Here is a 27906-nt window from a genome sequence, read left to right as displayed (position 1 = left end):
TGTGAGAATGTCATCACATTCAAACAACATATCCTTCACCTCCACAAGTCTCCTCATCCCCTTGGGAATCCCACCTCCCACCACTTGCTGACCAGGCCCATCCCCACCCCAAGGAGAACTGCTATCCTAATAGTTTGCATTTCCTAGTTTTATATGTGGAATACGTGATACACCACATATTCTACTTCTCTGGCTCATCTCACTCAGCATAACTTGAGATTTACCCCTGTTGCTACATACATCAACAGGTTATTCCTTCTTGTTGCTGAGTAGCCTGTCAGTATTTGGATTTAGCACAATTTGCTTATTCAGCTGTTGGGCATTTGAGGTGTTTGGGGTTTTTTTTTTCCCCAGCTTTTAGCTTTTATAAATAGGCTATGAATATTGATATGCAAGTAGATGGATGTAGATGCAGGATTTATTTTCTCAAGAGTACATGCTTAGCAGAGGGATGGTTGGATCATTTGACAATTACCTTTTTAAGAAACTGACAAGTGGTTTTCCAAGGTGGTGTACCATTTTACAGCCCCATCAACAGTATATATTTCCAGCTTCTCCACATCTCTAACATTTGGTATTTTAATTTAAATCATTCCTTTTAGCTTTAGTCATTCTAAGAAGTATGTATGATAACTTGTGATGGTTTAAATATGCTTTTCCCAGAAAAGTAATGATGTTGAACATTTTTTCATGTGCTTATTTCCTATGCACACATCTCATTTGGTGAAGTGTTACTTACTGGGTTACTTCTTATTAGTGACCTTGGAGAGTTCTTTATATATTCTGGATATAAGTCTTTGTTCACATATATGCTTTCCAGTGATTCTCTAATCTGTGGCTTGTCTTTTCATTCACTTTAACAGTGTATTTTGAAAAGCTGAAGTTTTTATTTTGATGAAATCCAAATTATCCAATTTTCCTGAGTGAATCCTGCTTTTGGTGTGAAATCTAAGAAATATTTGCTTAACTTTTTTTTCTGTAAGTCTTATAGTTTTAGGCTTTACATTCAGTTCAGTGAAGCATTTTGAGTTAATTTATGTGTACGATTAAGGTATGGATCAATTTCTTGCACAGGGGTATTTCCAATAGTTCCAGTCCTGTTGGTTTAACACACTTCTCTTTCTCCACTTTGTGTTTCTACCTTTGTCAGAAGTCCACTTCCAGGTATGGATGGATCTATTTCTGGATTGTCTGTTCTGTTCCAGTGATCTTTTTGTCCACTGCCTACACTGACACCATGCCCTCCTAATTACCATAGCTTTATCCTAAGTCTTGAAATCAGGTTACGTTTGTGTGTTCAAGGTCCCTGGAATTTTCTATATGAATTGTACAATCAGCTTCTCATTTTCTACCAAAAATCCTGCTGAGATTTTGATTGGGATTATGTTGACTCTGGGGAGCAAAATGGGAGCTTAATACTTTACATACTGTTTGTCATAGTGACAAATTTTTTTTTTAATATTTTATTTATTTATTCATGAGAGACACAGAGAGAGCATGAGGCAGAGACATAGGCAGAGGGAGAAGCAGGCTCCACGCAAAGAGCCTGATGCGGGACTCGATCCTAAGACCCCAGGATCATGCCCTGAGCCAAGGGCAGAGGCTCAACCGCTGAGCCACCCAGGCGTCCCTAGTCTTCTGCCTCTTGAACAAGGCATCTCTCCATGTATTTAGGTCTTCGATTTCTTTCAGCAGTATTTTATAGTTTTCAATTATAAGTCTCACAGTTTTGCCAGATTTATCCTTAAGTAGTTCATATTTTTTTATGCTATTGCACAGATTTTAATTTAATTTAATTTTTTAAAGGTTTTATTTATTTATTCATGATAGAGAGAGAGAGAGAGAGGCAGGGAAACAGGCAGAGGGAGAAGCAGGCTCCATGCAGGGAGCCCAGTGTGGGACTCAATTCAGGGACCACGGGATCACGCCCTGGGCCGAAGGTAGATGCCCAACCGCTAAGCCACCCAGGCATCCCTACAGTCGCTTTTAGATGTTAATCTTTATCTGGAAACCGTACTAAACTGTAGCTTTATTGTAGATTCCACCTGATTTTATTTAGAGATATTGAGTGTCTGCAGATAAAGACAGTTTTACTCCTTCCTTCCCAATCTGTATGCTTTTTCTTTCTCTTGACTCAGTGCACTGGCCATTTCTTACTTATACTTACTTATACTTACTTTATAGTGCCCCACTATAATGTTTATAGATGGGATGAGAGAGGACATCCCTGTTTTTGTTTCTGGTATTAAGAGGTAAACATTCAATTATTCACCACTAAGTACAATGTTAGTAAGTTTGTCATAGAGGCTACTTTAAGCCCCTTCTATTCCTAGTTTGCTATCACTTCTTTTAATATCGGTAATCAACAATGCATTTTTTCCAAATGATTTTTCCTTCTATTGAGCTGAAGATGTGGATTTTATTTTTAAAACTTGTTAATATGGGACTTACATTGACTGACTTTCTAATGTTAAATGAACCTTGTATTCTTGGGATAAACCATACTTGGTCATTATGTATTTATTACCCGTTTTATATATTGTTAGGCTTGATTTGCTAAAATGTCCGTGGTTTTCTTTTCTTGTTATATCTTTGAATTGGGAAGTATTTTCTTATCTTCAATTCTCTAGAAGAGTTTGTATAGAATTATTAATTCTTCCTAACAAGTTTAATTGAATTCACCAATGAAATCATCTGGGCCTGGAGTTTTCTTTGTAGAAAGGTTTTTAACAACAAATTCAATTTCTTGGGGATCCCTGGGTGGCTCAGCAGTTTGGCACCTGCCTTTGGCCCAGGGCGCGGTCCTGGAGTCCCGGGATCAAGCCCCATGTCGGGCTCCCGGCATGGGGCCTGCTTCTCCCTCTGCCTGTGTCTCTGCCTCTCTCTCTCTCTCTCTCTCTATCATAAATAAATAAATAAATCTTTAAAATAACTAAATAAAATAAATTCAATTTCTTTAATAATCACAAGACTGTTATCTGTCTCTTGAGTAGGCTTTTGCAATTTGTGTCTCAGATGGAATTTATTCATCCCATCCAGACTGTCAAATTACGTGACATCGGGCAGCCCAGGTGGCTGAGCGGTTTGGCACTGCCTTCAGCCCAGGACGTGATCCTGGAGACTCAGGATCAAGTCCCGCGTCGGGCTCCCTGCATGGGGCCTGCTTCTCCCTCTGTGTCTCTGCCTCTCTCTCTCTCTCTCTCTCTCATGAATAATAAAATCTTTTAAAAATATTGACATCAATTATTCATAATATCCTGTTTATTGCTTTCATTTCTGTAGAATCTGTAGTGATGCCCCTGTCTGATCAGACATTGGTAATTTGTATCTTCTCTTTTATTTCCCTGATCACTCTGGCTAGAGGTTAGTCAATTTTATTAATCTCACAGAACCAGCTTTCGTTTTCATTGAATTTCCTTTTTTGTTTTGTTTCAGTAAGTCATGCTGTTTATTTTTCTTCTGCTTCTTGGGAATTAATCTAGTGTCTAGTGTCTATTTTCTAGTGTCTCATTGTAGAAACTGAGGTCACTAACTGGAGACATTTCTTCTTTTCTAATATAGATAGTGCTATAAACTTCCAAGTAGTGCTTTACTGCTACTGTTCAAACTTGACATGCTATTTTCATTTTCATTCAGTTCAAAATACCAATTTTCCTTTTTATGTCTTTTTTTTAAAGATTTTATTTATTCATCAGAGAGAGAGAGAGAGAGAGAGATGGGCAGAGACACAGGCAGAGGGAGAACCAGGCTCCATGCAGGGAGCCCGATGTGGGGCTCGATCCCGGGTCTCCAGGATCACGCCCTGGGCCAAAGACAGGCGCTAAATTGCTGAGCTACCCAGGGATCGATCCCCTTTTTATGTCTTTGACCTATAAATTATTCAGAAGTATGTCAGCTGGTTCCCAAATACATGGGGATATTCAGGAGATCTTTCTGTTACTGATTGCTAATTTTACCAGCCAGATAACAAACTTTCTATGATTTTTTTGATTTTTTTTTTTTTTTTTTTACATTTGCCCTATGGCCCAGTATGTGACTTATCTTGGTAGAAGCTCCAAGTGCACTCAAATGCATATATTCTGCTCTTCTAGGGTATTCTATAAATGTCAATCAGGTCAAGATGGTTGACAATGTTGCTCATATCTTTTAGAACCTTATTCACATTCCATCTCTTCTATCAATTATTGAGTGAAGAATATTGAAATCTCCAATTATTATTATATACTTATATCTGTTTTTTCCATTTAGTTGTATCAGTTTTTGTTTCATGTATTTCCAAAGCCTATTATTAGAAGCACCAATATTTAGGATTGTTAAGTTTGCTTGACTGACTACTTTATCCTAGAAAATAACTTTCTGTATCTCTGGTAATATACTTTTTCAATCTTTTTAGTTTTAACCTTTTTATGTCTTTTTTATTTAAAGTGTGGTTCTTGAAGGCATCTATTTAGGTCTTGCTTCTTCTTTACCCAATCCAACAATCTGTTTTTTCGTTGGGTATTTAGACAAGTTCTATTTAATGTGATTACTAATACGGTTAAGTTTAAGCCTAGGCAATCTTTTTTTCTATTTATCCCATCTGTTCTCTGTTCCCTTTTTACTTTTATTCTCCCTTTGTTTTGATCAACCAAGTCTTCTTAATGATTCTGATTTATCTCCTCTGTTGGCTTATTAGCTCTTTATTTTGTTGTTTTAGTGGTTGGTTTAGGGTTTATAGTATACATCTTTTAACTTATCACAGTCTACCTTAAGTAGTACATGTGTATAAGAAGTTTATAAGAGTTATTACCGGGATGCCTGGGTGGCTCAGTGGTTTCGTGCCTGCCTTCGGCCTGGGTGTGATCCTGGGGTCCTGGGATCAAGTCCCACGTCAGGCTCCCTACATGGGATCTGCTTCTCCCTCTGCCTGTGTCTCTGCCCCTCTCTCTCCCTCTCTCTCCCTCTCTCTCTCTCTCAGGAATAAATAAATAAAATCTTAAAAAAAAAAAGTTATTACCATTTCTCCATCTCCTGATCTTCATATTTTTGTTGTCATATATTTTACTTTTATCTATTTTTGAAACCCCATGCTACAGAAAGTTAAATTTTAAAGATATTTAAGTAAGATAATGGTTTTATATATTTACTTATATGGTTATCACTTCTGGCATCCTTCACTACTTTCTGTAGCTCAACTATTCCCATCTGTCACTTTTCTTATGCCTAAAAGGCTTCCTTTAACATTTCTTATGGCACAGGTATGCTGATGAATTCATTCCAGCTCTTATACAATGGGGAAAAAAATCTTCATTTAATCTTTCGTTTATTAAATTATTTTGCTGGGCATGATATTGTGGGTCAACAATATTGTTCTTCAAGTACATTTAAAGATATTATTCTGGGCAGCCCGGGTGGCTCAGCTGTTTAGCACCTGCCTTTAGCCCAGGGTGTGATCCTGGAGACCCGGGATCAAGTCCCACATTGGGCTCCCTGCATGGAGCCTGCTTCTCCCTCTGACTGTATCTCTGCCTCTCTTGTCTCCCATGAATAAATAAATAAAATCTTTAAAAAAAAATTATTCTACTGTATTTTCCCATGCCTTCTGACAAGAAATCTTGCCATCAACCTTATCTTAACCCCTAAGTAAAATGTCTTTTTTTCTCTGCTTTCAAGATTGCTCTTTAACATGTATTTTGAGCAATTTGATTATGATATACCTTGGTGTAGTTTTCTTCATGCTTCATATGTTTGGGTTTCATTGACCTTGAATATGTGATCTACAGTTTTCATAAATTTTAGAAATTTTCAACCATAATGTCTTTAAATATTTGTCTGAACACCTCTTCTGTCCTGTCTGCCAGTGATTCCAGTTATATTTATTAGGCTGCTTGAAAGTATCCCACAGCTCACAGGTGATGTGATCATTTTTCTTGAGTCTTTTTTTCCCTATGTATTTTATTTTGGATAGCTTCTATTGCCATGTCTTCAAGTTCACTAATCTTTTCATCTACAATGTCTAGTCCAGCATTATTCCCACTCAGTATATTTATTATTTCTGGCCCTATAGTTTTCATATCTAGAGGTTTGATTTGGGTCTTTTTTTGGAAATCTTTCACGTCTCCACTTAACTTTTTAACATCCAAAATACAGTAATATAACTATGTTAATACCTTTGCCTAATTCTAACATCTCTGGTAGTTCTTGACTGGTTTTGATAGGTTGATTTTTCTCATGTTTATATTTTTGTGCCTCTTTGCATGCCTGATAACCTTTGACTGCATGTCATACATTATGAACAAATATGATGGTTAATTTTATGTGTCAACTTGACTAGTTAATGGAGTACCCAAATTAAACCTTATCTTTGGGTATGTCTGTGAGGGTGTTTCCAGGTGAGATTAGCATTTCAAACAATAGCCTCTATAAAGTAGATTGCCCTTCTTGGATATGAGAAGGCAACATCCAATCCATTGAGGGCCTGAACAGAGCAAACTGCAAAAGGAATTCACCCCTTCCTGCCTGATTCTTTGAGCTGGGACTTCATTCTTCTTCCACACTTGATATTTCTGGTTCTCAGGCCTTCAGACCATCAGCTCCCCTCTAGTCTCAGCCTGAATTACACCAGTGGCTTTCCTGGGTCTCCAGGTTGCAGACAGCAGACTATGGAATTTCTCAGCCTCCAATTGTGCATATGTCAATTCCTTATAATAAACTTCTTCTAGCTATCTATCTGTGTGGGGGGGGCGGGGGGGTCCCGTATTTGTTTTGTTTCTCTAGAGAACCTTGACTAATATATGCCTTGGCATTGTTCTGTTTGTTCAGGTAAATTACTAGGAAATATTTTTATTCTTTTTGCATCTTGCTTTTAAGGCTTATTAGGCAAGACCTTTCTGAGTACTTTATCCAAATCTCCTAGAATTATAAGGTACTGTTCCTGACCTTGTGTCAGGAACTGCTCCCTCTAATCAGTTGGATGGTTTCTCTGACTTTCAGTAATTTTGTCAAATACATATGCTGATGAATTCTCAAAGGGGACCGTTCACAGATTCCAAAGCTCACTCTCTGTGTAGAGCTCTTCTCTTGGTACTTAGTCCGGGAACTCTAGCTGCCTTGCTGGACTCTCAGCTCCATCTCCTCAATTCACAGTTCCTCACTTCTATGCTACAACCAAGGAAGTCTTTCAGTGCAATAAGCAGGAATAACTGCAGGGCTCATAGCACTTGTTCCCTATCTTTCAGGAATTACTGTCCTTTGTTACCTAATGTCTAGTGTCTTGAAAACTGTTTCTTTTGTCTGGGTTTGCTTTTTTTTTTTCTTTCTTTTCAGTTGTTTCAATAAGTAAGGTAAATAAAGCCAGAATCTTGGCAGAAAGCAGAAATCATTTGCTTATTTTCAATTAGATAATGAAATGAATTTTTTAAATTACCCATAGAAGAGGGTAACAGGTTTGATGGAACTGGGACAAAACCTAGACCAAGATCTCTGAAAAGATCTTGTTTTATAAATTGGCATTGTAACTTGTAAATATGTTAGCTACTTATAAAACAACAAAACAAAATATTTAAAAGTAATCCCTAAAAAGTGAAAGCAAAAATGAAACCGTTAACCTGCGTATCAAATTGATGGCAGGACAACAGAAAGGAACTCTTTTAAGCATGTACTAGTGGGATATAACTTAAAAACAAAAATAACTACAAAGCATCCTGGAAACATTTCAATAAGAATTGTGGAGAGCAGTTTGATATTGATGGTTTTTAAATTGTTTGAATATTTTCCTCGCTTTTTCCTCTGAAAAGGCCTAGAAATGATGGCCAACTCAAAAGCAATAAGCAATCTTAGTACCCAGATTACAGTCTCTAAATACCATTTCCCATTAAAAGGCATTAGGGCCTCCCTAGGGAAATAACTCTTTCATGATCTGGGCAAAAAATGTAGAAGATGAGCTTAGAACAGTTTGCCACAGTAGAAAGCAAAGAAGGTATCAATGACCACTGGGTGGTGTCACAAAGGCCCAGAAGCCAAGCTGAAGTGGCTCCCTGGCCAAAAATGGGGAGAAATTGAGCACTGATATAAATAAGAAACATAGCTGATTAAAACACACCAAATATTTTTAAATTAATGATGTCATAATGGTTAGAAAGAAGAAACACATAAAAAAAATCCCTTTGGCATCTTTTGATAAAGCTGGGAAGACAACTCATTATTTTGGAAACTACTTAAAGAATCAAATATTTATATTGCCTGAACTATGCACACCAAAACTCAGTGTAAAGAATTCTTGATTATAAGCTTCTTTTTGTAGAAATAACCCAGCCTTTAAATGAAGCAGGAACAATATAGTCAGTATATCAGCATTTTGCAGTTTATAAGTACATTAACAAATTTAGTCAATGTCACCAATGACTAGTAACATCAAAACCAGAGGGACAGGGCATCTGGGTGACTCAGTCAGTTAAGCATCTGACTCTTGATTTCAGCTCAGGGTTGTGAGATTGAGCCCTTTGCTGTTTTCTGCAACTCAGGGTGGTGGAGTCTGCCTGAGATTCTCTCCTCTCACTGCCCCTCCTGCTTGTATGGACTGTCTCCCTTTTAATAAATTAATTAATTAATTAAAAAAATAGAGGGACATCTTGATGTTAGATGCTTCCTGCTGAAAGTGCACATCTCCTGTTAGGTATCCTTGCCAATCAATATTGAACCTGAATCTGACTACTAATTCCCAGTAAATATAAAGAGCCAGAGAAACATGATCAGTTATAGTGGGGGACGTGGTTAGCAACATGCAGACCATGATAATCCCTAGAAGCCAAACAAACCTGTTTCTTCAATGAATACATTCCAACAACAATAAACAAAAGGATAAACCTGTAGAGTAAATTATGTACTTGCCCTCTTACTGAAAAAACTAGAAAATCAGGTAGAGAACAACAGGCAGCACACAACTGTGACCCCTGAGAAAAGGGAAACAAACAAGGTAGGCCTGGAGGTCAACCAGCTTTCTACTGGGAGGCACTTTCTAGGCCTCAGTACAAGGAGGGAGAAACCATGTGGAGTCCACTAACCTCACTGAGGAGGCAGAGGTACCTGAGACAGACAGGGAAAAACATCTAAAAGATGGGAGCTACAAAGAAAGTGAGTTTCAGAAATCTCCAAGGGGGTTTCCTTCAATCTTTAATGAATCCGAAGCAGCATCTGTATAGGGTAAGATTGATTAGGTAGGATTTGAGAATGGCAAAAAGTATAGATGAAAAGAACAAGTGCCTGGAGGTTGGAAGCTGAATGATTCTCAGAGTTAACATGGGCCTGGGAGGCAAATAGTGTTCCAGCCAGTTAGAGTGACCTGACCTTGTTGAAGGCACAAGGCATTCAGTAGAGTACAGAAGAATCACACCTTAGGAGCAGAGCTATACTAGCTCTAGAATAAAGACTACTATATACACATCCTTAACAAATCTTAAAAAGAAGATTAGAAAGTATCAAGCAAACTCCCAACACTTTTTAAAGGAAGCCACTAAAAATTAGGCACTCAACAACGTAAAATTCACAGTGCCTAGGATCCAGAACAACAACAAATCACCAGATATGTAAAAAAAAAGCAGGAAAAGAGGTCTCAGGAGGAAGAGAGCAATCATCAATCTATAAAAATAGACCAAGAAGTTCCAACAGAGAGGACAGAATTAATTTGCTTAAAAGAACTTTAAAGAATTATTTTCAAGTATATTAAGAATTAAGAAAACAAAACTATGACCATACTGACAGAAGGTGGAAGATATAAAATAGAATCAAATATAACTTTCAAAGCTGAAAAATAAAATATCAGAAATGAAAAATTCACTTGATGGGCTTAACCACATATTAGATACTACTAAAGACCAAAGGACACTGAAGACCGTAATGGGAATATCTAAATGGAAGCAAAGACATGAGAGACCAAAAAACAACTAAAAGAAAGGGCCTCAGTGACCTGTGGAGCTATAAAAAGGGGTCTCAACATATGCGTAGATTACAAAAGTAATGTTTTAATTAACCTGACTTTTTAAAAAGGTGTATTAATTCACAGATGACATGATCATCTGTCTACAGAGACTCCTATGAAATCTACAAAAAAAAAATCCTAGAATAAATTTAAAAAGGTATTAAGATACAAGGTCAATATACAAAAACCAACTGTATTTCTTTTTTTTAAATATTTTTTTGATTTTTATTTATTTATGATAGTCACACAGAGAGAGAGAGAGAGGCAGAGACACAGACAGAGGGAGAAGCAGGCTCCATGCACCGGGAGCCCGACGTGGGATTCGATCCCGGGTCTCCAGGACCGCGCCCTGGGCCAAAGGCAGGCGCCAAACCGCTGCGCCACCCAGGGATCCCCCAACTGTATTTCTATATATCAACACAAAACAACTCTAAATGAGGGATCCCTGGGTGGCGCAGCGGTTTGGCGCCTGCCTTTGGCCCAGGGCGCGGTCCTGGAGACCCGGGATCGAATCCCACGTCGGGCTCCCGGTGCATGGAGCCTGCTTCTCCCTCTGTCTGTGTCTCTGCTTCTCTCTCTATCTCTCTGTGACTATCATAAATAAATAAAATTTAAAAAAAAAAAAAAAAAAAAAACAACTCTAAATGAGATGTAAGACACCATTTACAACATCAAAAAGCATGAAATATACAGGTATAGATAAACAATATGCATGAAACTATGCAAGTTTCTCAGCAGTGTATATTGTAGATCACTTACAGATCTTTTTTAGATCTAAATGTGGAGATGAACTTAGTTCTTGGATTAGAAGCCTTAATATTTGTTGATATCAATTTTTCCTAAACTCATCTATAGATTCAACATAGTAACAAAATATCAGTGAGTTTTTTTTTTTAAAGATTTTATTTTATTTATTCATAGAGACAGAGAGTGAGGCAGAGAGAGAAGCAGGCACCACAAAGAGAGCCTGACGTGGGACTCGATCCCGGGTCTCCAGGATCACGCCTTTGGCTGCAGGCGGCGCTAAACCGCCGCGCCACTGAGGCTGCCCATCAGCGAGTTTTTAATAGAAGTTGCTATTGGTTCTAAAATTTATATGGAAATGCAAAGAAACTGAAATAGCCAAAACAATTTTACCAAAGAACTACCTGATTCCAATGCCTACTATAAAGCTATACTAACCAGAAAAGTGTGTTATTATCATAGAATAGAAATATAAGTCAGGGGAACAGAAGAGAGTCCAGAGAGACCCACGATATGGTCAGCTGATTTCAACTCAAGGTGTTATGGTAATCTCAAGGGAAAAGAAATGCTACAGGAGCAACTAGATATCCCAGAAGAAAAAAAATGAAACATGATGCCATTCACAAAAATTAACTTAGCATGGAACAGAGACCTAAGCAAAATATAAAACTTCTAGAAGAAAACATAAGAAAATATTTGCATCGTTGGAATGGCCTGATTCCTTAAGCAGGAGGAAACAAAATGCCCTAACCAGGGCAGCCCCAGTGGCGCAGCGGTTTAGCGCCGCCTACAGCCCAGGGCGTGATCCTGGAGACCCTGGATCGAGTCCCACATCAGGCTCTCTGTATGGTGCCTGCTTCTCCCTCTGCCTGTGTCTCTGCCTCTCTCTCTCTGTCTCTATGAATAAATAAATAAAATCTTAAAAAAAAAAAAAGCCCTAACCATAAAAGTAAAAATAAAATGATGTTCATCAAAATTAAAAATTTGCTCTTCAAAAGCAATGTTAAGAAATTGAAAGGCCAGCCCAAGACTGGAAAAAGCTATGCATAATATATATCTGACAAAGGAGTCATCTCCAAAATATATGAGGAACTCTTAGACCTTAATATTTAGAAGGAAAAGAATCCAACTGAAGAAAGGGCAAGGGGCACCTGGGTGGCTCAGTCAGTTAAGCATCTGCCTTTCACTCAGGTTGTGATCTCAGGGTCCTGGGACTGAGCCCTCTGTCAGGCTCGAGTCTGCTTTTCCTTCTGCCTCTGCACCTCCCCACCTTGTGCTTGCTCCCTCTCTCAAACAAATAAATAAAACTTGAAAAGGGGGAAGCAAAAGAGGGGTGCCCAGCTGCCTCAGTCAGAAGAGTACACAACTCTTGATTTTGGAGTTGTGAGTTCATGCCCCACGTTGGGTGTAGAGATTACTTAAACTTTTTTAAAAAGAACAAAAGAAAATAAATACAAAAATTTTACAAGGGCAAAAGATTTCAAAAGCTATTTTACAAATAAAACACAAAACATATGGCCACACGAAAAGGTGCTCATCATAAATCAGTAAGAAATACAATTAAAACCACAAAGACGTGCTTACTAGAATGGCCTCAATTAATGACTGATAATACCAACTGTTAGCAAGTATGCAACCAACTGTAAGTCTCATTGCTAGTGGAAGTATAAACTGGGACACTTTTGAGAACTGTTTGGTAGCTTCTTTTAAGATAAACTGACCATACACAGCTGGGCAGTTTCACTCCTAGGTATGAGTCCATTTTATAATTATAATTCTACAACAGGAAAACCTAATCTACAGTGAAAAGAAGTGTTGCCAGGAGGAGGTGGTGAGGGAGATACACTGGAGAGGTACATGAGGAACTTGTTTGAATGAAGGAAATGTGCCATATCTTGGTTATGATTGTTTTTACATGAGTGAATACATTTGTTAAAGCTCATTGAGCTGTACTCTTAAAATGGGTACCCTTTGTTGTACAAAATTTATATCTGATTAAAGTTAATTTAAGAGGGTCACCTGGGTGGCTCAGTGGTTGAGCGTCTGCCTTCAGCTCAGGGCCTGATCCCAGGGTCGGGATCGAGTCCCACATCCGGCTTCCTACAGGGAGCCTGCTTCTCCCTCTGCCTGTGTCTCTGCCTCTCTCTCTGTCTCTCTCATGAATAAATAAAATATTTTTTTAATTAAAAAATAAAGAATAAAAATAAAAATAAAGAATAAAAATTAAGTTGATTTAAGTTGATTTAAGACATAGCAACCTACTACAACATCTGGACCTCAACAAGATCCTGATTTGAACAAGAACAATTTTTAAAAAGCAGGGGAGGGGATTTCGAATGTGCCCAATATCGGGTGATATTAAAGAATCACTGTTAAACCCAGTAATAGACCCACGGGTTCATTTTACAATTATCTCTGCTTTTTGGATGTTTGAAATTTTCCATGATAAAACACTTAAAAAATTAAAGTATAACTTCAAATATTTAAAAGGTTACTATGTAGAAAAACAATTCAATTCTAGGAGAAGGAGTCATGTGGAGGAAAATCTGGAGTCAATTAAGAGAATGAACTCACCAAGAAAGCATCGTGTGGCTTTGTAAAGTTAGGATGCTCACGCTAGGACCTGCTGCTACCCAGATCCTATAACTACCTGCTAGGTTGCAGGAGAGGAAATTACTGCAATTTGTGAAGCTGGACAAGCTGCCCTCAAAGGTCCCCTCTTGCTCTACGATTCCATTAGCTGTGGATTCATGAAACTGATGTCTGGTTCAGTTTTCCCAAACAAGTCAGCACCCCATTCCTACCCAGCCCTACCAAATAATTATCTATACTACTTAATACTTCACAAAAACTATTTCAGATATTTCCCATTTTCCCTAATTTTCATATATATTTGATATGCCCTTTTCTTAAACCTTTCCAAAATCAGAACCATGCTTTGTACCTCTTAGAATCTTTTATTGCTAACACAATACGCTGTACATACTGGGCCATCAAAATGCTTTCTTAACATCACCTTTCAAGTCAGTGTTGCTTTATAACACTTTTCCCTCCCCATCCCATCTGTGTCTTCTCCCACACCATCTCCCATGCAGAGACCCTGTCCTCTACCACACCTGTGTCCCACAACCCAGGCCTAGAACAGAGCTCTGTACAAATCCACAAAAAAAAAAAAAAAAAAAAAAAGAATAAAGAATTCCTCCCACATCTGGAGCCTGTTAAATTTCTGAAGTGGCAAGGACTCATTCTGATGATCAAATCTGAATTCTGAGACTACCTTAATCACTGAAGATGTCATTATTCTAACTGCACAGGTCATATATACCTTTACCTGTGTGGCTGTAAACCACAACCATGGGGAAAACTGAAAAATCTTTTCCATCCTGGCAGCCTTTCTCCTGAATTCCCCAGGTATTCAGTGTCTTTATACTGCTCTCTGACCATCCAAGTGAGAAGTACTCACAGGGTGGATCCTATAAAATGTCAGGCCCTATACTAGACACTTTATTACCAACTCATTTAATTTTTGCAACAACTGGATAGGTATTATCTGCATTTGGAAAATGTATGACAGCTACACAAAGTTAAGTAATTTGCCCAAGCTTCTAAATGATGAATCCAAGATTTGAAACCAGATCATCCTGGCTCAAAATTCATGCAGTTTTACAGAACAGAAAAACAACAAACAAACAAAAACCCCTCTTTCCCACACAAGTCTTGAAGTCACAGAACCTAGTGGAAAAATATTTTTGCGGGGGAGGATACTTCCTCTACAGGTCCAAGGACAACCTGGCCTCCCAATTTGTGAAAGCTTGCTCATTCCCACAATTTACCAAGAAAAATGTCCAATTTCAACAAATACCACAAGGGGGAGCTAAGTCCTAAAAAGCTTCCAGATTAATGTCTCATTTGGATCCTAACTCCCTTAAGAAAGATAAATCTGAATAGATACTCTGTCCTAAGTGATTCTTTCTAAGAAACAAATCTAACCACATCCTTTTCCTGCTTAAAACCTTCCAAGGATCCCCACCCAAAACAGTGCCACACTACCTGTCATGATACACAACTTCCTTTATGGCTGGCCTGTCTTCCTCCAAAGACCACCTCCTCTGACTGCTCAACACCGCGGCTTCCTCAACCTTCCCCAAAAGGCCTTTTTTTTTTTTTTTTTTTTTTTGGTAATAGCTTCCAACTCTCTAACCATGTTATTTCTTTGGTCTAACTGCATACCACCTCTGTCTCCCTCTCCCCAGCCCTTCTATTCAGCAACACCCTACACATCAAACTCCCATTTGTCCTTTAATTCCTGCAGAAACGTCTCAGCTAACTTCTGACCTTCTTTACCCATCCTCCCACCATGATGAATCAATTTATCCAAAACATCATTCTACCATCAGGTAAACATCATCCTCCTACCATGATGAATCAATTTACCCAAAACATCATTCTACCATACTTCTGCCGATATCACAACTCCAGTCAAAGTCTTTATATACCTGCTAGACTGAAAGGTCCCTAACGGGAAGAGCCACGTGTGTATATACCCAGCACTGACACACCGGAGATCCTCTCCAAGGGCTGCACTGTGCTAAGAACCCATCAAATTATACCCTTGTGGTTTGTTTCAGATGCTAACATCAAAGGATCAGCAGAAATTTTTATAAAGACATTTTAAGTTCTTTACCTCATGCTCAAGATCAACTCAAAAACCATAATCAGCATTCTATCTAATAAAACTATGTTGAACTTACCGTCTTAGTTAAATAAAATATGAATGAATATATTAAAATAATTGCATTTTCCAAAGGTGTGACGCTTGCGGGCTCTTCAGCATTGGTTTCTAGTTGCTTTTTTGCATCATCAGCATCAACAGGACTGCTTTCTGTTGTAATTATCCCTAAAATTGAGGGTGAAAATACTTTATCTTATGTAATGAAATTTTCTCACGAGAGAAACTTGTTTCTCTTCATTTAAAATATTTGAGTGCCCACTGAGTATTAGTCAGTGGTTTCTCTTAAAGACTTATAAATGGTTTAGGGGTACCTCGCTGGCTCAGTCGGTAGAGCATGCAACTCTTGATCTCGGGGCCATAAGTTCAAGCCCCACACTGGGGGTAGAGATTACTTAAAAAATATTTACTAGAAATTTGTAAGAAGACATATAGTTTCTAGAAGTCTTAAAGAGTTAGATAACATAATTACTCTCTTAAAAAATTATAAAGAGAAGGGGCACCTGGGTGGCTCATTTAGTTAAGAATCTGCCTTCAAAAAAAAAAAAATCTGCCTTCGGCTTGGGTCATGATCTCAGGGTCCTGATATTGGGCCCTGCATCTGGCTCCCTGCTCAGCGGGGAGGAGTTTGCTTCTCCCTCTCCCTCTGCTCCTCCCCTGACCCCGGCTCTACTCTCTCAAATAAATAAAATCTTAAAAAAAAAAAAAAAAGAATTATAAATAGAACAAAATTCAGAATGCCAATTAAAGCCATCATAGCCTTCCATTATGAATTGAACATATCTCCAACACAATCTAACCCTCACTAAATTCCTCTATCATGTCCCTGGCAATGCAACTGAAAGCTTTTCTTTCTTTCTTTCTTTCTTTGTTTCTTTCTTTCCTTCTTTCTTTCTTTCTTTCCTTTCTTTTTCTTTATCTCCTTCCTTCCTTCTTTCTTTCATTTATTTTACTCATGAGAGAAAGGCAGAGACAAAGGGAGAGGGAGAAGCAGGTTCCCCACTGGGAGCCCAATGCTGGACTCCATCCTGAGATTCTGGGACTCTGGGACCACACCCTGAACCGAAGGCAAATGCTCAACCACTGAGCCACCCGGGCATCCCAGCAGCTGCTATCTAAACAATATTTAGTCATGGGAATTGAGAAAAGCAGAATTTTATGTTTTTTCGACATAAACACAACTGCGCTTAACGTTCATTTAGTGCTGGTGAAGCATCATGTTTGAATCTTCAGGCAAACGAGCAGAAAAGTGTCAGTTTGCAGACCTGCAGGTGGGATGCACCAATGTTTAGCATAGTGTCTGGCATATATCAGGCATTCAGAGATTGCTTACCGACGGGAAAACAGCTACACCAAAGAGAATACAGTAAATGCCCGGACACACTGACAGGAACGGCTTGGGGGGCGGGGGTGCCTGGCCTGGAGCTCTGCAAAAAAGGGAGGATTCCAACTTGGAATCCTGCCTTAAAGGATTTCACCTGGGGAAGTGATGAGGAAGGGATTTCAGTTTGAATTACCTGAGTCTGGGGCATGTCTGATAAACCGCTAGGAGTTCAACAAATGATTAGTGATGGGTTGAGTAGGGGCCTCTTGTGTCTTCCAACCAGGAGATTCCATTCACTATTGATCTATGAATCTGACCTCTGGGGAAGTATTCCCAGTCAGGTCAGCATCTCTGTATCTGAGATACTTGGGAAGATAAGCCTGTAAAGGTAGTTGATGTCATTTTGTGACAGACCATAAAGGACAGAGCAAAAAATATCTGTCCTTAATTCTGCAAGCTGAACTTTTCCTAGCCCTGAAAGTTTCTGAGCAAGAGAATAACAAGACTTCATGGTATAGGACTCATTTTCAACAAGTAGAACCTTTTGACTTAAAGGAGTTTAGAACTAGAGGAAATTATACATGAATGCAATATTCTCTGGACTATGAGAGACCTCTGATGTCATTTCTTCTCAAATTTGCAGTATTCCTCCCCATGCTGTGGCTTCTCCCCCACTCTGAAGAGAGACAGAGGGTCCACCCATGCTACCAGGTCTTAGAATACCACAGGGTAACGCTATACCCATGGTTAAGGACCACAACCAAGCACGGTATGAAATCATGCCACCACGATGGGTACGCGAAATAACACAATTAGTTCTTCTTCATTAGAAACCTGTTGAGGGGCACCTGGGTGGCTCAGGGAGTGAACCAGGGGTCCCAGAATCGAGTCCCACATTGGGCTTCCCGCAGAAAGCCTGCTTCTCCCTCTGCCTTTGTCTCTCTGTGTCTCTCGTGAATAAATGAAAATAAATTTAGAAACCTGTTGCTACCATTATTGGGGTTGTATTTTTGTTTTAAACGTTTTCCTCAATTCAGGTGCAAGGAGTTGCTCTCCATGGACTGTTTGCTTAGCTCTGTGATGAAGTTCTGTTCACCCATGTCAGGCCACACAGGACCAGCACACACTGCAAAGTTCTGTACTGTTCCCAATGGTATGAAGACACTGAGGCATAAATATCCCCTTCACTGTTTTTTTTTTTTTTCCCTTCACTGTTTTTAGTATATGTGCTGCCGAAGCGAGCACCCCTTCACTGTTTTTAAAAAGGGTTTTGCCAGCCTAGGTAGCAACAAAAGAGCTAAGCCACCCTGTATTCTGGGGGCAGGCTGGGGTGGAGAGGACTAAGGAGTGGGGAGAAAACCCAGAATTTGTGTTCACACTGTGGTTCTTAAACTTTCAATGGATCAGAATTTCCTGGAGGTCTTGTTAAACACAGCCTGCTGGTCTCCTCCCCCAGAGTTTCTGATGCCTCTGGTCTCGTTGAAAACTGTTTCAGAACATAAGGCTTTTTAAGAATATTATTTTAGATTAAAATTATTCACATAAGTACTGATGGCCAGACATTGGTTTTTGGTTAGTCTCTGGCCTTTTTCCTACTGCTGTCCTCTATCCGTCTTAATGCCTGCTTTTCTTTCCATTCTGGGCTTTCTTGTTTTTTAAACTCACTCATGCCTATATTATTCTCCTTTCTGATTTCCTGCCTTTAAAAACAAGTGTCCAGGGGTACCTGGCAAGCTCAGTCCATAGAAAATATGACTCTTGATCTTGGGGTCATGAGTTTGAGCCCCACTCTGGGTACCAAGATTACTTAAACTAAAAAAAAAAAAAAAAAAGTCCTAGAAGCTCCTCTTTATGACATATTTCTACCCTGTAGAGAAAAATCTGCAAGCTTTACCTGGGTCTCCGTCTTTCTCAGTATTTGGCTGCTGTGACACTTCTGAGGCACCCATGTCACCAACCACAGGTTGATCCAACTGGCTGGGCTCTTTGAGAATCTGTATTTGAAAGTCTTCTGTGTGATCTTGTGGGAAATTGTCTTCTGTGTGATCTTGTGGGAAACTGTCTTCTGTGTGATCTTGTGGGAAACTGTCTTCTATGTGGTCTTGTGGGAAATTATCTTCGGTGTGACCTTGTGGGAAATTATCTTCAAGGTGTGGCTGCATCCCTACAAGGAAGAAGAATGCACTGGATGGCAAAGCCTGAGGACACTGCCCGCTCCGCCCTTCCCATTGGGCAGCTCTCCCTCACCATCCATCACCCGCCCCCACCAGGCACTTCACTACTGCCCTCCCACACGCTGGTCTCCCAGGGAGCACAAATGAGCAGGAAAATGCGGGTTCCAGCTGCTTTTGTCTCACTCCACAGATGGCCAAAATTTATAAAGAAACCCTTATTCCAAGTATTCTATAAACACATTTATAGTAGGGTCTTCAATAACCCAACTTTCCTTGACCAACCAATACATGCTCACAAAGATAAATGTACAGAAGAGAATCTCCATTAAGTGCAGAAACATGAAACACCTACTCTACACAGAAAGAACACAAACTCTTTCCTATGCAAGCATGAGTTATTTCAGAGCTGGCACAGAGAAGGGCATTACGTACAAAAGCAGTTTGCTGAAGTACCTTCCAAATATTTTAAGAGTGTGTCTAATCATCAAAAAGAGCAAACCCATTTCCCTCCCCAACAGGCTCAGAGCGGAGCCCCATGCAACCCACAGCAAAGATGAATTTTTTTTAAGATTTTATTTATTTATTCATTAGAGAGGGAGAGAGGCGCAGAAACATAGGCAAAAGGAGAAGCAGGCTCCATGCAGAGAGCCCGACGTGGGACTCGATACCGGATCTCCAGGATCACGCCCTGGGCTGAAGGCAGCGCTAAACCGCTGAGCCACCGGGCTGCCCAAAGACAAATTTCTTTAAAGCTTCATACTTTACCCTGAAAATTATTTAGAGTTTGGCATTCTAATGCAAAATAGATCTGCTCTGATTACATGCAAAAATGTTTCCCTCCCCAAATTCTCAGGAAAAATTAGCCCTCTGTGAAGATGCATTTATTCTGTGACTTTATGTCCCCCTGGTACTCTACTATATGCTTCGATTCAAATACCTCAGTCTGAAAAGCATGGGGACACAGACTAAGGTGTTATGACAGGCACGCCTGGGTGGCTCAGCGGATTTAGCGTCTGACTCTTGGTTTCAGCTCACATCACTATCTCAGGGTCGTGAATCAAGCCCAAAGTCCGGCTCCATGCTCAGCAAAGAGTCTCCTTGACAGTCTCTCCCTCTGCCCTACCCCTTGCTCTCTTTCTCTAAAATAGTCTTTTTTGAAAATAAATAAATAGGGGATCCCTGGGTGGCTCAGTGGTTTAGCGCCGCCTTCAGCCCAGGGCATGATCCTGGAGTCCCAGGATTGAGTCCCACATCGGGCTCCCTGCATGGAGCTTGCTTCTCCCTCTGCCTGTGTCTCCACCTCTCTCTGTGTGTGTCTCCCATGAATAAATAAAATCCTTAAAAAAAAAAATGAATGAATAAAAAAATTAACATTATACCAACTAATACAAAGAGCAGTGACTTTGTGCTTAAGAAACTATGTTCAAAAGAGCCCATTCAGAGGCTCCTGGTTATGGAAGGAGTAGGTTACAGGGCTGAATGCTACAGCACAGGGAATATAGTCAGTGATGGTGTCACAGTTCTTGTACGGTGACAGGTGGGAGCTACACTTGCCCAGAGCATAGCAGGCAGTACAGACTTGCACGATCACTATGTTGCACACCTGAAATTAATGTAACATTGTGTTTCAACTACACTTCAATTAAAAAAATTTACTCCGGGTACCTGCCTGGCTCAGATAGTAGAACATGCAGCTCCTGACCTTAGTGTCATGAGTTCAAGCTTCAAGCTGGGCAAAAAGCTTACTTGGAAGGAGGGAAGGAAAGGAAGGAAGGAAAAAAGGAAAGAAGGAAACCTACTAAGATTAAAAAAAAAGAATCCCTTTCATAATTTTACATGAAGCTTGTACTTTGTTACATTTGGGGGAAAAAAATTTTAAGTGTTAAAAAACAAAACAAAAACCCAAAGACAGGTTTACTTGGAGCATGATTTTCTTGTCTACAGCCTTCTCTTTATCTGCTTGTCAAGTTTCCTTTTGAAAATACTACCAGCCTCAACTGTCCTAAGGGGTAAACGAGGTGAGAAATTCTCACCCACATTCCAGCCTGAGAGAAGGCAGGAAGGGACACATGCATGTCACAGTGCTATTGTCCCTTACCTTTGGGCACCCCATCCACTGTGGACAGAGCTTCACAAATAAGGCAGGAGGCACATCAGCAGCCACCGCCCCACCTGCTTCTCAAGCGCACCCCCACAAGGCCACAGGCAGGCACCTTACCTTCCATTGTGCCACTCCAGCCTTCCTGGGGGGGCTGTCCCGTGGCCAGCGGGGCAGTCTCCTCCATGGTGGAGTGTCTGTACCTGACAAAATAGATCAGGTCTTGAATATCGTCTAGTACGGCTGCCTCCTCAAATATGTTACTTTCCATCATTCCCAGATCTCTGTTTTCAGCCACACGAGTATCAAGCATTTTCTCTGCTGTGCTCAGAATCTGTGACTCAGATGCACGGAAGACCTTATCTAGGACTTTCTCCACGTTATAAGGCAGGCTCTCCTGCTGCGCCAACTTCAGCTTTAATGACATTTCGTGGAACATGGCTTCCAGCTCGTGGACATCAAAGTACTTCTGGAACCTCTGCAGAGACTGTTGTTCTTTAAAGAAGCTGCCAATTATGGGCAAGTCCTTCACGTGGTCGCTATGCACTGGCCTCACCGCCGTGGGTGGCGTCCCGCGCGGCGGGCCACCTTCCTGCTCCTCGGGGGCAGGCCCCTGGCTCTGTGTGTCCGCGGGTCTCTCAAAGTCCTGGTCCTCTTCAGAGAGTTCTTCTACCCCAGGCTTCTGTGCGGATTTCTCAGAGCTGTCTTCTTTAAAATAATCAGAGTCTTGATTCTGAAACATTTCACCTAACCCCGGAGTCCGATTTTTCTTGTCAGGAGAGTCACTTCCTCCAGATGGTGTCTGTGCTTTCGCACCTGCAAGAGGGCTTTCTGTTTCCACCACCCCTCTACCTGCTTCCCTGCCCCTGCCCCCTGGCTCTACCTCTTTGCCAAAAGTTTCACCTTTTCTTTCTATTTCCAAAATAGTACTAGCTTCTTCTTTGTTTCCTTCCATTTCTGCATCAGCATTAACCGCACCTAAAGGAGCTCTTGCAGGGGCCTGCAGGTTAACGTCTAACCACCTGCCCTGAATCCCGGGGCTTTTTTCTTTAGCCTGTTTTGCGCTGAGAGCATTTTCATCTTCCAGGAGTTCTTCAGGGCTGTGATCGTCTTCTGCCTCTGGTTTCTCAGTATGGACACCTGGCACTTCCGGGCTACCTGGCCGGCCTGTGGGCTCCACTTCCTGGGAGCCCGCCTTGGGCTGTTGAGGAGCTAACTCTTCAGCTGAGGAGTCCTCTCTGACCTCCTCCTCGGCAAGCCTCCCCTTCTCGTCCATCTGCTTACTATGTGCAGCAGCCACTTCTCCTCCTTGCGGCCAGGAAAGATTTCTTCCCCAAATGGGACCCTCTTCTTTCAGTTCTCCTGGCAAACCAACTCCATCCAGAGGGGAGGGCCTAGGTTGATTGTGAGTTTTAAGAAGCCGTTCCTCTTTAAATTCCTCCTTTGGATGCTCCACTGACGGTGTGTGTGGTTTCGATCCTGCTAAAGCGTGGACGTCTTCCACACGGTCCCTGGAGGCATTATGCTGACCACCCCCGGAGGGTGCTGCGATACCCACAGACTCCTGGTCAGGCTTTTCTTCGTTCACTTGACCCCCTATGGCATGAGGGAGGGGTTCACGCTCCGAGCCCCCTTCTGAAATCTGCTCTCCGGGCTTTTCTTCACGGAGCATTCCTTTTGAAATATGAATAGCCGCTCCTTTTAGGTCATCTTCTTTGTTATCAAAGGCTGATTCCAACATTTCTTTACCCTTCCCAGTAGCTGGCAAAGAGCCGGGGTCACCACTATGAGTAGAACCATGCGCGGTCATGCCTTCCTGCTTCTCCTCCTCCGGCCCCATCTCGGCCTGTGCCAGGCCTGGCTTGGGTACCTCGGCTCCCCTCCCTTTTCCTGCAATGTGAATTTCCAGGTCTTCGTCGTTATCTGTTTTAGTACCTACATCGTTAGCTGTAGGCAAAAGACCATCTTCTGCCTTCTTAGGGTCAATGTAATCCGCTGCTGACCGTGGTTTCCTCCATTTGCTCTCTGGGATGAACGCATCATCACCTTCCTTGCCTTCCTCTGATTCAGAACTCCCCAAATCCATACTTGTTACACTGTCATCTTCTGTGAAGAAGACAGTATCCTCCCAGGTTGTTAATATATCTTTATCATAGTTTTTGATGCCAGGGGGCTGAGGTGCCTCAACCTTATCCTCTTCATTTGAACTCTGCTCTCTCTCTGCTGAGTATTTCTCAACTCCGGACTTCACTGGAGTTTTCACATCTTCTCCACCATGTGCGAAGGTCAGTAACGGCAGCTCATCAAAGTTGTCTTCATTCTCCTCTTCGTCCTTGCCAACTATGTGATACTCGGCGTCCAATTCCTCATCAAAATCATCTTCTAATGAAGTAACAAGTCTGGTTGTCTCATCATCAGATACAAGTGCATCAGCAGTGGAGCCAAATTTGGTTTTTAAGTCCAGGGTCATTTCTTTTTTCAAAAGTTTATAAGCATCAATCGTCTGCTGTTCATTCGAGACCTGAGAACCATTGCTGGTTTTGTTGTTTTCACTTTCTGGCACTTTTAGTTTATCTTGTAGCATTTCCTCAAAAGGTTCAAATGAAGATGGATCTCCCTGAGCATGATCTGCTGGACTGTTTACATGCGGGTGGTTCTTCTGAGCCCCAGTTCTTTCCTTGAGTTCCTTAGTGTTTTCTGAGGCTACACTTTCACTCTCCTCTGAGTTAACTTCTACTGGTTCTAGTTCGAGGTCGCTTTCCTCCAATACTTCAGGAGGGGTGTCCTCCTCATGCTGAGTTTCTTCTATGGCTTTCTCAGATTCTTCAGTTGCAGAATTGTGTAATTCCAAAAATCCTAAAAGTTCTTCTACATTATAATTATCAAAATCATCTCTTCCCCCATCAAAACAAACAAAATCTGTCTCCTGTAAGAGAAAGAAAAATGTTAGCATGTCACTAAGTATCATAAGAGCAACTCTTACCCATGCTAGTGACAGAGACAATCTCAGATTGGCTCTGGAGCGACTTCTGTGCCTCCCTTGAGTGACAACTCTTCTTGGGTGGTGAAGGGATATAGTACCTAGAATCCACTTTCCCTGGTTGCCTGCGTCCATGGATAAGGGCTCCTACCTGAGTACTATTCCCAGTTTCCCTTCGCTGTCTCTTTCCCATGGGAAACAGGATTCACACAGCTGGTGAATTTGCTCTGTACCATCCCTGTTTTCTGTTTGGGACCTGCTGGAGGGCACACATATCCACTCCCCTCTGCACTGCTAGTTTTACAGGGACAATCCCCTTGGGGTGGCCCCGTTAGCTAGCTCTGTCTATGGCTGGGCAAGTCTATCTTATTCTAGACTACAAAGTTAGAAAGCCTAGTATTTCTACAACTTGAGCCACTTTCACTGAAAAGCTTTATCAATAAATAATAGTGACAATTTGGTCTCCATGTGCCTGACTCCTGGATCTCTCAAATTTGTTCTGAGCACAAGTGGAAAAAAACAGCGTATCATTTATTGGGTACCCCAACTCCCCAATATCCATATCTGATGTTCTGGGAATTCATCTCATAATAATATGTGCTGGAGAAGCTGGAAGACCACCCAGCTTCCCTATCGCTGTGACCTCCAGGCTACACTTCTGTTTACCCAGCTGGAGACATGCAGAATCACTTTGCTGTCAAGATCTAAGTCTATACAGATTTCTTTTGGCTTATATTTTCTTTAGATTGGGAAAGATACATCAGCTTAGGAAGTATCCTATTAAAACACAGGTACAGGGATGCCTGGGTGGCTCAGCAGTTGAGCATCTGCCTTCAGCTCAGGGTGTGTCCCAGGATCTGGGATCGAGTCCCACATTGGGCTCCCTTTGAGGAGCCTGCTTCTTCCTCTGCCTATCTCTGTGTCTCTTATAAATAAATAAATGCATCTTTAAAAATAATAATAAAAAAATAAAACACAGGTACATGGGAAATAAAAATTAATGGCACAAGGAAGAGTTTGAAACCACACCCCCACCCCACTTAATTATTTCAAGTACAACTTGAAAACAAGATTCAGGGGGTAGCCCAGGTGGCTCAGTGGTTTAGCGCCTGCCTTCAGCCCAGGGCGTGATCCTGGAGACCTGGGATCGAGTCCCACATTGGGCTCCCTGCATGGAGCCTGCTTCTCTCTCTGCCTGTGTCTCTGCCTCTCATTCTCTCTCTCTTATGAATAAATAAATAAAAATCATTATAAAAAAAAGAAAGAAAACAAGATTCAGTAAGAAATATGCTCTACTCTAAATCAGGGTTCTAGGTGTCATTAAGATCTGCTTTCAGGACTATCCATAAGCCTGTATTTCTCCTTTCCTCCAATAAAAAGCAAATTGACATAAAAGGGGTCATAAACAAAGGAAGTTAGAAAGCTAACAAAGATTATTCTCTTCTCCTAACTCAACTTTCACAAAAAGTCCGAGGAGCCCTGACAAGTGCAGTAGGGATGGATGATTTCTTCTTTGCATCACATGTGTTTCCAAGCCAGTTTCTTATTACTGAAGGGAAGCCTGCAATGGGAGGTGCAGTGGGAAGGCGACTCCCAAACTACTGAGGTCACTGTGACCAATGAACTGCCATCTCATACCTCTATCCTGGGGAGTCTCTTCATTAGGAATGAGGCCAGACAAGTGATGAGGCTGATTTTATGACCCTTGAGATTATCAAGAAATGTTAAAGAGCAGTTCTGCCTCTAAGACTCCATATGTCCGGTGAGTCTCATCTAAGAATGGCTCTAGGCCAGCAGTTCATATGTTCTCCAGCACCGCAAAGAACTGCTCAAAGATTTCTGAATGAAAGTGTGCATCAATTACTATACATTTCAAAACTCCAGAAAATAATCAGCAAGACCAAGGGTCCCAGAACACAAAACCCTTGTCATCACAGAGCTGTCAGTGTACTCAGATGAATACGTTACAGGATGTGCAGATCTGAAAGCAGACCTCCTCCAAACCTCTAAGATTTCCTATTCCAAACCTAGAACTTAACCACAATGCCTGAAATCACCAAAGGAGTCAGTAGTAAGAAAACCACTATAAATTGGCATTTGTGGCCTAATACATAATTTAGCGTTTAATTTCACCTGATTTCTCTACACTTAAAATGTCTAAGAGCTATTCAATGAGTGGCTTTCTGATTGAGATACTGTCTTCTCCTTTTGCTTCTAAAAAGATTTATATCTTGGGGAGCCTGGGTGGCTCAGTCGCTTAAGCCTCCTGCTCCTGATTTCGGCTTTGGTCATGATCTCAGGGTCATGAAATAGAGCCCTGTCTTGGGCTCCGCGCTCAGTGCGGAGTCTGCTTGAGTTCTCTCTTCTCCCTCTGTCCCTCCCCCTGCTTGCACTTGTGCGTTCTCTCTCTTTTGCGCTCTCTCTAAAATAAATAAGAATTTTTAAAAATCTTAATAAAAAGAAATAACTACCTCTGAAACTTAATAACTGAATAAGACATTGAATTCTTTAATTTTTTTCTCATATAAAGCACGAAAGAAAAACCCTATATAAGAGTATACATATTAGACAACTACCAAATAATGATTTAGTCTCCTATAAATTCTTTTCAAACTTTTCTTTCTTTTTGTTTCTATTTTTAAAGGTAATGTGATTCTAAATTAAAACTTGATACACAAATGTGAACTTGGTTTTTTTCTGGCCAAAACACACTTTCAAAAATCATTAACTGACTATAACTGATGAATTTGAAAGAGAATTTAAAATTGAGAACCAAAAATAAATTAAAAAATTCCATAACTTACATCTGTTGGAACCTGTAGCTCCTCTTTAGTATATTCATGGACTACTTGTATTAAATCCTTAGGAAAATATCCAAAAATACGCCCAACCTATATGAAAGAATATGTAAAAATAAGCAATCAAAATTCTGTATAAGAAATACAAACAGACATCTTAGCAATGAGAGAAAATACACAAATAGGTAAGGTAGCTATAAACACGAGAGATAGAAAGTTGCTATTGTGATTACAAAGATAATTATTCCAACAAAAATTAAGTACAGAATATTTTAAGGCCAACTTTTCTAAAACCACTGAGGTTTCCTTTCAACATGCAACTTATTTCTAAACACAGAGCACATAAAATTAGATTTCTGAAGTAGATAAAAGACCTACATAAGAGAGAGTTATTATATATCTTGTGGTTAAAACTATGAAAATCAGGTGTACTCTGCTGGTTCAGTCAGAAGAACATGCGACTCTTGATCCCAGGGTCATAATTTCAAGCCCCACACTAGGTATAAAGATTACTTAAAAATAAAAATCTTTGAAAAAAAAAACTATGCAAATCAAAGCTGATTAGAAACACAATTGCAAATACCCTCCATCAAGACTTTACCTGCACATTTCATAGCTTTGCTCATCAACTGGAACTTAGAAGTCTTTCTTAAACCAATAAACAGCCGTGAAAATTAAGGAAAAAGAATACAAAATTCCTAAAATATTTGATCACCATGACAAAAAGCAAATATTTATTGACAGACTAGGCTGTAGCAGCTTTTTCAAAAACTAGATTTTCCAGTATTTCAGGGAGAAAATAAAATTCATATTAATGTATATATTAAGCTTTAGTTTGCTACAAAGTAAACCTCTAGAGAAAATAACCCCATTTACCAACAGCACTAACAGCTAAAATATGTAAAGTGTGTCCTCTTGAGACACATACACTGTCTTCTCTTGGCTACGCCTGAAACTGAAAGCAGATCTCTCTAGGCAGATCCAATGTACCGAAAGAGAAAAAGGCTATCTTATCATCAACTACTAAAATATCCTCATTAGGAGCACTGTTGTTATATCTGGCAAATATGTGAAAGCCTGTCTTAGAGCTAGAATACAGTCCTG

At 40.5% G+C, this 27906-nt stretch overlaps 1 protein-coding gene across 13 annotated transcripts in view; it reads right to left on the bottom strand.

The window, feature by feature from the left end:
* Positions 1-27906, bottom strand: part of MIA3 (MIA SH3 domain ER export factor 3) — an 80127-nt gene that overhangs the window by 23824 nt on the left and 28397 nt on the right. For all 13 annotated transcript variants that reach the window (XM_072759580.1, XM_072759575.1, XM_072759578.1 and 10 more), the window contains exons 3-6: positions 26809-26895; positions 21145-23950; positions 18647-18916; positions 15451-15596 (exon numbers count right to left, since the gene is read on the bottom strand). In XM_072759580.1, coding sequence (XP_072615681.1) covers positions 15451-15596; positions 18647-18916; positions 21145-23950; positions 26809-26895 — 3309 coding nt within the window. The remainder of the gene's footprint in view (positions 1-15450; positions 15597-18646; positions 18917-21144; positions 23951-26808; positions 26896-27906) is intronic.

The sequence above is a fragment of the Vulpes vulpes genome, chromosome 5 (genome assembly GCF_048418805.1).
Source record: "Vulpes vulpes isolate BD-2025 chromosome 5, VulVul3, whole genome shotgun sequence".
Lineage (NCBI taxonomy): Eukaryota > Metazoa > Chordata > Mammalia > Carnivora > Canidae > Vulpes > Vulpes vulpes.
Note: the sequence above shows the minus strand (reverse complement) of the source record. Positions and strands in the feature narration are given on the sequence as shown.